This window comes from Lampris incognitus, chromosome 2, assembly GCF_029633865.1.
Source record: "Lampris incognitus isolate fLamInc1 chromosome 2, fLamInc1.hap2, whole genome shotgun sequence".
NCBI lineage: Eukaryota > Metazoa > Chordata > Actinopteri > Lampriformes > Lampridae > Lampris > Lampris incognitus.
The window spans coordinates 91,780,929-91,795,079 of NC_079212.1; the positions used below are offsets into that span (position 1 = coordinate 91,780,929).

The 14,151-nt window shown below is 44.7% G+C and overlaps 1 protein-coding gene across 1 annotated transcript; it reads left to right on the forward strand.

Annotated features, from left to right (window-relative positions):
- The first annotated feature begins 508 nt into the window (after positions 1 to 508).
- wdr77 (WD repeat domain 77) lies at positions 509 to 5,208 on the forward strand. The gene is made up of 10 exons (XM_056274201.1): positions 509 to 924; positions 1,116 to 1,301; positions 1,669 to 1,810; positions 1,939 to 1,988; positions 2,794 to 2,864; positions 3,065 to 3,122; positions 3,408 to 3,479; positions 3,563 to 3,671; positions 3,758 to 3,826; positions 3,920 to 5,208. The coding sequence occupies exons 1-10, from the start codon at positions 816 to 818 to the stop codon at positions 4,059 to 4,061; spliced, it is 1,008 nt and encodes a 335-aa protein (XP_056130176.1). The 5' UTR covers positions 509 to 815; the 3' UTR covers positions 4,062 to 5,208.
- Positions 5,209 to 14,151: the final 8,943 nt, after the last annotated feature.

Genomic DNA, 14,151 nt, shown 5'->3' on the forward strand with positions numbered 1-14,151 from the left:
TAAGGGGTTGCCACAGCTTACAGCACCAGTGGCGGCCGTTGTTAACCTGGGCCTGGACCGACCCGGTATGGTCTTGTCAATCTGCATAATGATTTGGCAAAGTTTGACGTCGCACGCCCTTCCTAATACAACCACTAAGGGTCACGGGTAACGCGCTGGATGCCTTCCCAGTATTCATGGACTTGGGTCCATGCCCGTTGCCTTTACGATCACCAAGAATATTGAATAGGGGAAATTTTGAATTGAATGAATTGGGACATTTTATAATTTATTCATTTGTTTGTTTGTTTGTTTGTGCTCATTTGGTTCCTCGTTTTTTTTTATTATGTGTGTGTTTATTGTTTTAATTGTATTTCTGTGTTTGGTCTAAACGGTAACGCTTTAGTTCCCACTCCGGATCAGTCGGCGGCGGCAATTTACCCTACTGGCTGTTTGCCAACCACTCGGAAAACCCCGAAGAAGAAAAAGTACCGCGAAGCAGACGAAGAAGCGAAAGAAGAAGGAAGAAGAGGGGGAGGGAAATAGAAGTGGCCGAGACGCGAGTGTGAGCTCCACGTGTCGCGGATTAGCGGCGCGGTGATTTTCAAGTTTTACGCAGCGGGACTCATGACGTGATAACGAGGGCTGAACTGACCTCCGAAGAGCCGATAACTAAGCAGATTTGGGTCAGTTACTGATCAAGCCCCTCCTAAAGAAGGCCGGTGGTGGCGAACTGGCATCCTCACTTTGTTGCCGCCCCTAGCTAATGTTATTTAGCGCCGTCTAGCTCTCTGCAGCCGCTGTCCGTGAGAAATCATCCCCGCCGCCTGCTCTGGATGAATAGTGCGGCAGATCCTGACATGATTAAGGAAAACCGGTGGAATATACCCCCCAATGCCCCGGCATGCATGGAAAAGCATCTGGACGCGGTGCAGTACAGGGCAGGTAAAGCCGATGCTATGCGTTGTTTTGCACGTGGCTTAAAATGAATATGTAATAAACGGGCACACAAAGAAGACCCGCACCTATGTTGTAACGCGGCGGTGCAGTCTACTGACGTTTTATGAAGCACATTTCACGCAGCCTCGGTGCACCGTGCCTGCTTGCGTGTGATTTTTGGAGATGTCTCCTTTCAGATGGCACGATGCTGCTTGGGGCTTCCAGTCTCTCTGGGAGGTGCTGGCTCGGGTCTGTCTGGATATACAGTGATCCCAAGCAGGCCCCCAATGAAGGATTCTGCAAAGCTGGCGTGCAAACCGAGGCCGGTGTCACCGATGTCAAATGGGTGTCTGAAAGGGGTGTTCTTGTGGCATCTGACTCAGGTGAGTGGACCAACAGGTTAGTCTTCGTTTTATAGACTACTGCACTTGCACTACTGCAGTGTTTCTCAACCCAGTCCTCAAGGACCCCTGTCCTGCAGATTTTCATTGTAACCCTGCATAGGTAGCTCTGCTTGTACTTACTCAACCAATCATCTCACAGCACTTAATTATGCAAGGTGTGCAAACTCTGACATTCACTGCTGAATTACTACAAACAGGTACCTATTCAGGGTTGCAAAGAAAATCTGCAGGATAGGGGTTCCTTGAGGACTGGGTTGAGAAACACTGCACTACTGTATGAAGTCTAGTCTGGAGACGCTTTCATTTTCTCTGTCCTCAGTCTGAGTTTGCCTACTCTCTTGTGCAGGTGCCTTGGAGCTATGGGAACTGGCAGAGGATGAGCGGCTGCTGGTAAATCGCTTCACCAAACATGAGCATGACCACATTGTCACCACCGTGAGCCCCATCACTGGAGCAAGCAGTGCCGTCACGGGCAGCATGGACTGCAGGTTAGGCGTTGTTTTATGGATGCGCTAGACCAGTTGTGTTTAAACGGCATCATGAAATATCAGAACTTCGGCATCATGATTCAATTAATGATGCTCCTCGTGCATCTTTTACTTTGATTTTAATGTAGAATCAAAGTCTGGGATCTTAGTCAGGAGACAGTGGTCAGCACATACCACGGTAAGAAGAAAACTCAAACTACTGTCTTGACTTCCGGGTCATAGGAATTAATAGCATGTGGAAAAGGCACCCACCCAATGGAATTCGAGCTTCCATGTTTTACTAAGCAATGCTCGTTCACCTAGTCCCCCACAGTCCCCCACTAGCAGGCTTATCGCCCCGTCTTAACTATACCGCAATTCTTAGAGTTTTGGAAAAGTCATGGTTATCAGTTTCCAGCCTTCTGTTATTAAAACGGGTCGGCACAGTGGTTAGCACGGTCGCCTCACAGCAAGAAGGTTCTGGGTTAGAAACCCTGGGGTAGTCCAACCTTGAGGGTCGTCCGGGGTCATCCTCATGTGGAGTTTACATGTTCTCCCCGTGTCTGCGTGGGTTTCCTCCGGGTGCTCTGGTTTCCTCCCACAGTCCAAAGACGTGTAGGTCAGGTGAATCGGCCATACTGAATTGTCCCTGTGTGTGTGTGTGTGTGTGTGTGTGTGTGTGTGTGTGTGTGTGTGTGTGTGTGTGTGTGGGCCCTGTGATGGCCTGGCGGCCTGTCCAGGGTGTCTTCCCCCCCCTGCCGCTCAATGACTGCTGGGATAGGCTCCAGCATCCCCATGACCCTGGGAACAGGATAAGCGGTTGGATAACAGATGGATGGATGTTTAAACTAGTATGGTCTTCATTAGGTCTGACAGTGACCATATGTTATCAGGCCTCTTAACCATGTTATTAATCTGTCATAAAAACAGTTGAAAATGTCACGTATCAAAAGGTGGAATAACTATATAGAATGTTTTTTTGATAAAATGAATCCTTTCTGCAGCGCATACAAAGCCACTCAACTGTGTGTCCTGCAGCCCAATAGATGATTCTCTTTTCCTCTCCTGTGGCCAGGTAAGATGCTGATTTAAAAAAAAAAAAAGGATTATTAGAAAAGGATATGTATGGAAAAGACTAAGTCTTGTGCTCTGATACAAACCAGGCTATACGTATGTTGTAAATCGTACGTAATCCACATATTCTTACTGCAGATTATTTGTAGAAATGCTCTGCTTCATCTAAACCCCAACTTCTTATTTGTCCTCGACCTCCAGGATGGCCGTCTGCTGTTGTGGGACAGGAGGAAGCCATCCAAGCCAGCTTCACGAATTAGTGAGCGCAACAATTTGCCCTAGTTTTATTGACAATATTGGAATTGTCACTGAGGAATGTGACTGCAGCAGCAACTAGCATAATAAGTTATTATATAAGTTATTATATTATTTACCTGCTAACTACTCCTTATTTATATACCGAGCTGACTCAACAGACCCAGACCCGTTACTGTGGATTTTCATTACTATTAAAGTATTGTTTACAGTCCAGTGTTTTTTAATGTAGCATCAGGAAACTTGCTGTGTTGAATTTACTCTGGTGCCTTTGACCTTGGTGTCGCAGATGTTGAATCCCCCTGCTGCTCCCCTACCTCTGTGGCTTGGCACCCTCACCACAGGAGCATCATCTCATACGGTAAGGACCAGCAGAGGATGGCGGGCTGACCGGGAGGTTGGATTGGGAGGCCTCGTGTTTTGATCACATGTACTCTGTGCTAGGTGACGAGCTGGGCAGAGTGACGGTGAGGGACTTCCAGGGAACAGAGCCAGCTCAAACACAGAATATCCACAACTGCAGAATCAGTGGCCTGGCCTTCTCCACACACAGGTAAACACAGATATCCAAAACTGAACTAGACAACCTCATTTCTTGATTATTTGAAACTTCTGAGACCTTTTTCATTTCTGTGACAGTGCCCCCCTACTAGCCTCCATCAGTGATGACTGTTCCCTCGCCGTGATGAACAGCGAACTTAGAGAAATGTGAGTCGAAGCCTTAGATGTTTGAGTAAACAAGAAACACCGGAGCCAGCGTTGAGACATTCATAACACTAACCGTGTGTTTTTCTACAACAGATACAGAGACCGACAACACCAGGACTTCATCAAGGGTATATCCTGGCTCCCAGGTAGCTCTGACTCCCTTACAACGGTTGGCTGGGATCACCAAGTACTCCACCACACGGTGGGCCAGGCTACAGGCGCTCCCACCATCTAACCCGTAGAGCCAACGGCTGTGAACAGAGCTGCTGATCGAATGTTTTGGAACAAGCTTTGGGCAACTAAACTAATATAATCTGTTGAGCAACGTGGTCCACAGAGGCAGTGCTTTGAAAATATGCAAAGACTCGACCGGGGTTTCACTCCTACCTAGAATGACCATGGGCGGTCAAAATGGTCGCCCATGGTCAACCTCCTGTCCTTAGACAGGAGGTTGTGTTGAACAACTCCCTAAAACAACTCCCTAAAACCTTTAACAGGGAGGGAAAGGAAGAAACCTCTGGGAGAGCAACAGAGGAGGGATCTCTCTCCCAAAACGGACAATGTGCATGGACGTTTTGGCGTCAAAGCGTGGTTTTAGGTAGATCTTATAACTTTTTTTGTGCAATTGATCTAAAACTAATTTTAAATGCAAATTTATGCAATTTTAGGAGAATTCGGGGAGTGGCAGGTCTATCTTTTTCTCTCTTTTTTTCCACCAAGTTATTAAACTTTGAAAATCCAAAACCGTCATAATGACCATCTTGGAACGACCAAGACGGTCATGAAAAAAGTTAAGATCTACCTAAAACGACCACGAGCGGTAGTAATTTGCACGTGGTCATGCGCGTCATGTCACTATGGCGTGTTCTGGTCGCATCCTTCGCGAAGTTCATCGTCCTAGAAACACACTAGCGTCCTCCAGTGGAGAGTAATAGTCTAAACTTGATTTGTGATTATTGCCAGCATGTCTGGGTACAGACGCACCATGACTACCACCGAGGCTTTGCAGTATTGACAGGCGTTGGACAGTGGCCATTTTAAATTGTTTGAAAAATAGTATTAAAGTTGTTAAAAACTTAATTTTGGTGTCAGTTAGTTTCATAACAGACATACTAACATATGTAGTGCATTAATATCTCAACTGGTATTTATTTTGACAGAATATGGAGTTTAAAAACTGTGGCGGTCATTTTGACTGCCCATGGTCGTTTTGGGTAGGAGTGAAACCCCAGTCGTTCGTCCATCTACATCCTGGTCTTGGTGTCATCCTCTTACTGTTCATTTTTTCATGGCGTATTAACTGCATTCCCATGTGTAATTGCATTTGAGATAATACATTTATACTGTGTGATCTTCATTAAAATGTCATGGCAAGATGTCAGGATCATGCTCACAGTCTGGGTTTGTATTCCACTTTAACTTAACGGTGAAATTGCAGGTCAGGATACCTGACATGTCCACGCTCGGGGGGGGGGGGGACTGTAGAGGACTTTTTCAAATGCAGCGCCTCTGGAATTTGAGATGAACAGAAAAGTAATAGGCATATACATTACGGTATGTTTTACGGTAAGGAAATTATATTTGCGATTCCACAAAAAGGCCCAAATGTGGCCCCGGCATCTCCAGGACAGACCTCGTTTAACCCCCGGCGGTCCAGCCGAGGATCCTGTGTTATGTGTTGGTGTGGGAGAACAGTGGGAGCGGTTAGCTCAGAAGTTAACAAGATTACACGAGAGATTTGCCCCGTAAGGGGGCAGGTAAACTGGTGCTGTTGCTTATCCGTGGACTCTGAACTTGGACTGTGGTGACCTGGCGGGTCTCCCTCACTATACTGAATACACCTCCGTGGATAAAATAGGGCAGGTTTCTTAAGTCTGCCCCACCACAGGTTTCTTGGCCTTGACTGGTTGCTGAACCAGAATCGGCCTTACATTTCGTAACCATCAATGTTTTAGAGTTATGGCTTTGCACTATTGATTTTTGTTTTTGTTTTGTTAGAATAGTTGTTACCAAATGTATAAGGGACAAGGTCTTGCCCAAAAATAATCCCATTTGAGCATTTATGGAAAATTAGGATGGTCCCTCTGGAAGACTGATGCCGGGTGTTTATTTGGATTTTATTTTGTTCGGTTATTAAAATATTTACCTTTTTATCTCTAGCTTAAAAAAAACAACTTAAGATATGTCTTGGGTAAACCTGTGGGATTTGCAGCCAGGATTGTCCAGTTTTCAAGATTTTTTTTTACCGCCTGACTGTATAATTGATGACATTACATATGGCATAAAATCAACATGTCTGGTCATTTAGTTTCTTCACGAAGCATCTTGATTAATTTCACATAAACTTTGCCCACAGGAAGATCCCAGATAGCACCCGGATGTGGGCCACTTCAGGCAGTGATGCAGCACTGGTGGCCTTCTGGCCCTGACAAAATGGATGTGAGCCTGAAGTGGCCCACATGTATAACAGCAAATTTGGCCCAAATATGCCAAATCAAATGTGGGCCTTTTTTGGCGAAGATGCAGTGCTCTGGGCAACATGTGATCTGGATGTGGCCCGTGTGGTAAATGGTGAATATGGCCCAAATATCACCAAACAAATATGGGCCACCTTTGGCAAACATGTGGCACATGCGGTATTGCTATGGCTCAGTTCTGGCCCAGATCTGGCAAACGGGAGCGGACCGCCCAAGTGCCCTCATTCCACGCAGAATGTGGGCCGGGTGAAAGTGTCGGGTGTGGGACGGGTCCGGGCCACAGCAACTTTGCTGGCTGGGATGCTAGCTAGCTCCCCAGTGAAACTTGAAAGAACAGCCAAGGAAAGCCCCTTACCTTGTTACTGAATGTTGTCCGTCTTTTGCCTTTACAGTAGTCACAAACTTGTCCATCACACTTCTGTTTTTCATCCTCTCACTAATACAAACACAAAACTCTGGCCCTACACTTTTAATTCCCCAAGTCCTCTTACACTTCTGAGTAATTCGCTTTATTTGGAAAAGTCTAAAGTGTCTTTTTAGGCATGCTCAATAATCCAGGTAAAGAAAAATCACAAAGGTGAATCAGTTCATCTGGACACAGCGTTTATATTGACAGAAACGTTTCCTCGCTCATCTAAGTGACCTCTTCAGTCTCAACTGACTGCAGGTATCCCCACGGATGTACGCTTAGCCCCCCGAGTCAAAGAGGAACGACCATCCCTGAACTGGAGGGGGGGGGCTAAGAGTTCATCTTGTCACCATCTTACAATGCTGTGATTACAAACATTCCCAAATCCCCTGTGAGTAGTACACATGGCCACTGTAAATCCAGTTAATGGTCACTCCCATATTTGCATATGTCGTTGGTTTCGGTCGTTACGCCACTGTATTGAAGGGTGGGGACACCTGCAGTCAGCTGAGGCTGAGGAGGTCACTTAGGTGAGTGATGACACGTATCTGTCAATAAACGCTGTGTCCAGATGAACTGACACAACTTTCTGTGAGGTTGTGAACATTACATTTGTTTATTCATTTTGTCTTTTAGTTCAGTTTTTTTGTCTGTACATTTGTCAGTATACAATTACTGACACAGCCTCAGTGCACAACACACGCACATCAACGACTGAGCTGTATGACGACACACTTAACAAGGAATGACCGACAAATGCCAGTTGTATAAACACAACTAGAAGAACCCCGCTACAATGTAGCGGTTTGGTTATCCACCCGTCTAAATCTCCCTCCTCTTCATCCTGCCAGCTAACCGCCTTCCCCCTGCCCCTAACCCCCCACTCCAACTCCCTCCCCCCAAATGCTCAGAATCATCTGAAATGCCGAGAAAAGTGGTTTTTAGCCATTTTTAGAAAAATGCATATTTATGTATAACTATGCATAATTACTATAATTATTTTAATTTTCTGCTATTTTTCTGGTCCTCTCTGGAACAATACCTACCACCTCCAAAAAAAAATTAGGATCATAAGTGCATTTTTGCAAAAATGCATATATATTTTGCATAATGCCAAAACATTTCTTGTCCCAGACATTTTTTTTATATAGGTGAAAAAAAGCAAAGATGCTCAGAATCATCCGAAATGCCGAGAAAAGTGGTTTTTAGCCATTTTTAGAAAAATGCATATTTTGCATATTTATGCATAATTATGCATAATTTTGATTTTCTGGGATTTTTCCCTTACTCTCTGAGACAATACCTACCACCTCCAAAAAGAATTAGGATCATAAATGCTTTAGTTTTCGGTCCCGCTATCTACACTAACACCACACACATTCCAAAAATATGAGTAGATCCCATTGCTAACGTAGCCTCAGCTCTAGGCAGCCCACTGTTACCATGCAGCTTTGTCTTCAGAAAACGCGACATTTTAACAAAACGCTCACATCTGATAGGAATGCTGTTTAATCTCTGCTTTCTTATTCATTACAGGGTGACTGAGAAGACTCGTGAGTCACAAGGTAACGCAACTCTGAGTAACACCGCCGCCCTGTGCACCACCCTGCACAGCACTGACTGGAAACGCAACGATGTTTTCCGACCCGGTGCGGGCGGGCGTCATTAACAGATGCTTTCCCCCTACACAGAGAGGCCAACGTCATTAAACTCGAGCTGGGACGGGCTCGACTGTAATGCTATATAATATGTAAATAATAAGTCTCACAATGGATTGTGCAGCTTTTACTCAGACTGGTGTTACGACTCGCTTTACGACAGCCGTCAACCGTCAGTCAATCCAACTTCTTTACGACAGCCGTCAACCGTCAGTCAATCCAACTCCTTTACGACAGCTACTGTTACCGCTACGTCGACCTTAGGATGTAATTTGAAATTGCAAATAAGACATCGTTCCTTACACGAATTGCTGTATTGCTAGCCTGTGGCGATCAAAGTACAGAGTAAACACAAACCGAAACATTTAAAAATGTTAATTTGCAGTGAATAAACGAGATGTTTCCCTCTCCAGCGTGTCGTAGTGGAGGGGCTAGCAGGGTCCAGAAAGGAGGGGGGCCTCGGGAAGCCTGGAATTAAACGTTTGTTTTGGTTTGCAAATGTTTATTTCTAACTAATTAGTGCCATAACTTCAGTTAAAAATGGCTCAATACATCGGTTGAGGCCCCTAAATGGTTTAGTCCGCCCCTCACGGGCGTCTCGCTGCAGCTCATCTAGCACAAGCACAGAGTCGTGGTTTTCCTAATCCTAAAGAAAGCAAAAGCTGGGTTCCAGAAAAGAAAAGAAAAAGGAAAGTGAGAGAAGGCAAAATGAGGGGGAGCAACCGCTGAGTAACTTCTTCCAAAAGAAAGGTGGCTAGCTAACGCCTACTACCACAGCTAGGTAGCAGCTAGCTGGCTAACTCACTCCTGCTACCGGAAGCACTGATCTCAAAAAAAGACTGGATCGCGCAACCCATAATTCCGTGCCACCAATTTATGAAGGCCAATTGAACTTGATCGGCTCCGCCTTGTATGCTGGACTGTTTTATTATTTTTGTAAACTACTAATAAGACACGTTAGTTACTAGCTAACGTGTGTAACCCTATAGCCGAGCGGTTAGTTGACGTCGCCTTGTGGTACAATACACCTCGTATCGAATCCCGCACCGGGCGGGAAATTAACGGGTTACATTTTCAATTAGTGTATGTCATGTATTTAATTTATTATTGTTTGTACCCTTATTTTCATAATACATTACTGTATATTTGTCATGTGACATTCAATCTCTATGTACTTCCTGATATACTGTATAGAAATGTTTACATACTGTTCCCTTTGGCACTTTGGATATATTTATGCATTTTTGGATGGGATGTATATTTGCCATGTTTGTTTTATAATGAACTTTCTTCAAGAATCTGTACATGAATATGAACAATGTTCAATAAAAATATATATAAAAAAATGTTTGAACTTGATCGGGAAAAACATTTTGACAAATCAAGGCATCTTAAAACAGCAGTTGCTATGGCATCTTAAATGCAAGAGTCAAATAAAAAAGGGTACTTACTTGTGAAATGTTATATTATCCGAATTGCCACGTTTTTTCGACCCTGTGCGGTTAGAGCACTGGTGTGCGCCGCAACTCAACATTTTAGCGGGCAATTCTAAAGCAATTTGATCGCTTCTTGGTCTACCTAAGATGGTCGCCAAGTCGCCCATGCCGGCTTCACTTCATATCGCGAGTTGCTCGATCCAGTCCTTTTTTTTTTTTAGATTTGTGACAGGAGTTAGTAGAAGCTACTACCTGTAGGAGTTAGCTAGCTAGCTAGTACTGTAACACACGCAGTATCATACATTTATCAGCATCATAGTGTAACCTATTTTTCTGGACTTAGCCTGTTAGTGATTTTGTCAAGGGCGCGCTTCCGGGAGAGGGTGACGACTGTAAACTACTAATAAGACACGTTAGCCCCTAACTAGAGGTTCTGATCCATGAGCCGAGCGGTTAGTGATGTCGCCTTGTGGCGCAATACACCTCGTATCGAATCCCGCACCGGGCAAAAAAACAACCGGTTACAACACATGTTGCCAACGCCAGTGAGAGTTAGCCATGCAGTGCTCGTTGTGTGGACCCTTTCAAAGCAGACATTGTCTTTTATTTTATCAAAACTACTGACGGAAGAGTCGGTGGAGAATTCAGCCTAGCCACTGAAACGTCTTAACACAGAAGGCGACGCAAATGTATCATAAATCTGTTTTTCATTACCAAGTGTAATTTAATTTTAAAAAACGACGAAATTGATTTATTTTCCGTTCGATGCGTTTCATACAAGAAAGTTGGCAGACTGTTTTGGATGCGTTGCTCATTGATATTGTGACCACGGATGCGTAGCCTCGCTTGGCTAACGGGTTGGACCCTTTAGTTGACTGGTTAGCGCAGACGGGCGTCCCGGCTGCGGCGGTTCCCGGCTGCCCCCTGATTTAATATTTTCTATCTGATAATTACCTGATAATTAGATATGACATAACAATTGGCATTAAGCACTTAGGGTATTTATTTTTACACCATCGATGTACAACATTAAAATAACCTCAACGTTACCAAACCTCTAATTCAATCTTTTTCATTACAAATACTAATATATACATCAATTCAGCAGGGACAGGTACATTAGGAAAACGTAATTTCACACCAACAGAACAAGGCAAAACAGAATTACGAGGTCAATAAATATCAAAACCAGAATCCTTCTTAGATATCGGCCTACTCTGACTCTCGCCAGGACCATGAAAACCATAAATTGCCACAAAAATAGTCATTAAAAAAAACTGTTAATTCTTTGTTCCAGTAATTTTGTTCCCATGGCCAGAGGATCGTAGAAAAAAATGTAACAGTGAAATGACATTTTACAGCTTTGTGATAAATAATTTGAGAACAAGATATTAGCATTAAAATGTATATTACTCATAGGGCTGTGACGATGCCGCAGGTCATGTGATGCTACCGCGGGGTTGAGCTTATCACCACCATCGCAGCAATTTTCTTTTTTTGTATTTTTTGTATTTTTTTTGCTGGGGAAAGTTACGGGAGTGGATATGGTGTGTGATGCGCATATAAACACAATAATAATTGTTTAGTTATTATCATTGACCGTCTTTCACCCCATGTTCAAGGGCTTCCGCAGAAACACTCGTCCCTTGAGCGTCGCAAGCGAAGGACAGTTCATATGGGGGATTTCTTGTGTATGTGTCCGATTATTATTAATTATTTTTAGACTTGATTACTTTTGATATCTACAAATAACGGTCAACTGAATATGTATACACACACACACACACACACACACACACACACACACACACACACACACACACACACACACACACACACACACAATACACTGACATAAAAGACAGAAGCATAAAGTAAACGGTTGAAGAAATATCCCAGCCTACAAACCCCTCATAAAACGGATCAAGCCAGCAGTAAAGACAATCACTGGCTGGCCAGAAGGAGCAGTCTCTGAACTCCAGGACTGTTTTGACAACACAGACTGGAGTATTTTTGCACATTCAGCCACCCATGGCTCCCATATAGACATTAATGAACAGACATCTGCCATGCTATCCTACATTAACTTTTGCACTGAAGAGTGTCACAAAAAATATAAACAATCTGCACCTTTCCAAACCAGAAACCCTAGATGACCAGTGAGGTCCGGCAGCTACTGACAGCCCAGGATGCAGTGTTCAATTCAGGTAACTGCGAGGTCTACAGCGCAGCCAGATCCAACCTCAAAAAGGGCATCGGAACAGCCAAATATAAATATTCCCTACGAATAGAGGACCACTTTCACAATAACTCCGACCCCCAGCGAATGTGGCAAGGCATTCAGTTTATCACAGACTACAAAAGCTCCAATTGCGGTCCCACTGTCCATGGTGCCTCCCTCCCAGACGAGCTAAATCATTTCTACGTGCGCTTCGACAAGGACAATACTGACCCAGCCACAAAAATCCCCACCCACCCAGAAAACCAGGTGCTCACTCTATCAGTCGCAGAGGTCAGAGAATCACTGCGCAGAGTGAACACACGGAAGGCTACCGGACTGGACGGCATACCGGGTCCGGTCCCACGGGAATGCTCCAACCAGCTGGCTGAGGTCTTCACAACTATGTTTAGCCTCTCACTGTCCCAATCTATAGTCCCGGCATGCTTTAAGACCACCTCTATCATTCCTGTCCTCAAGAAACCAACTTCCACGTATCTGAATGACTACCGACCCATAGCACTCACCCCCATTGCCATGAAGTGCTTTGAGAGACTGGTTCTGGCCCACATAAAAAACACTATCCCCACCACATTCGACCTGCATCAGTTCGCCTAGCATCCCAAAAGGTCCACGAAGGACGCCAATGCCCATGCCACTGCCCTTCACTTTGCTCTGACCCACCTTGAACTTAACACATACTACATCCGGATGCTGTTTATAGATTATAGCTCTGCCTTCAACACTATCATCCCCACCAAACTAACCACCAAACTCCCCTCCCTTGGCTTCAACCCCTCCCTCTGTAACTGGACCCTGGACTTCCTGACCAACAGACCTTAGTCTGTTAGGTTAGGTGACCACACCTCCTCCACCCTGACCCTCAGCACAACAGCCTGCCAACTCACCCCTCAAATAGTTAAGTGTGTGTATACCACAGTCATTGGCCATATCACCAACAATGACGAGAAGGCCTACAGAGATGAGATTCAGCACCTCACATCATGGTGTACCACCAGCAATCTTGTCCTCAATGTGCAGAAGACGAAGGAGCTGATTGTAGACTTCAGGAGGTCTAGAAGCTGCAGCCACTCCCCCATACACATCAATGCGGTGGAAGTGGAGCATGTCTCCAGCTTTAAATTCCTTGGAGTCCACATCAGCGAGGACCTTTCCTGGACATCAAACACCCAGGCCCTTGTGAAAAAGGCCCAACAATGCCTGCATTTCCTGAGGAGGCTGAGGAGCGCCTGTGTATCCCCCAAAATTCTCACCAACTTCTACCACTGCACCATAGAGAGCATCCTGACCAGCTGCATCTCAGTGTGGTACGGCAACTGCACCTCAGTAGACCAGAAAGCTATGCAGCGAGTTGTCAAGGCGGCCCAGCAGATCACTGGTACCCAGCTCTCAGCCATAAAAGACATTTATCACAAACACTGCCTTCGAGGGGGTCTCAGCATCAGCAGAGATCCCACCCACCCCTATCATTGACTGTTCTCCCCCCTGTGCTCTGGGAGGCGCTACAGAAGCCTCAGAGCCTGCACTACCAGGCTCAAAATCAGCTTCTTTCCCGAAGCTGTTACCCACCTGAACCCGGCTACCCACTGAATGTCTGTAAATGTTTATACTCGTGCTTTTTTTTTTTTACTTATCTTTAGCTTTTAGTCTAGATCTGTATATATCTTATACTGTTTGCCATGTTTGTCTAGGTCTGTGTTGCACTGTTTGGCAAAGCCGCAGCCCTTATTTCATTTTTAACATGTGCCTGCACATTGTTTTTAATGACAATAAATTGAATTTAATTTAATTTAAATATTTTAATTGTAGGTGCTTATAGCAAACACACTTCCCTTATGTGGTAACGCCCATACAGTTGGCGCTAGCCGCTAGACAACATTCTATGCAACAATGGGGACAAATCTAGCTCAAAAGTCAAATATTATTCGCCTATTTGGACACAATTTTGGCTTTGAGCCATATGACAAGGGGCAGCCAGTGAATTTGGACGAGGAAATAAGGCACATTTAAAAAATAAAAAATAAATTCCAGGGGTGGGGCGTTACTGGCGGTAAACTGCCAAACCTCAGGGATTTTTCACCGCAGTTAAAAAAAAAAATCATACCG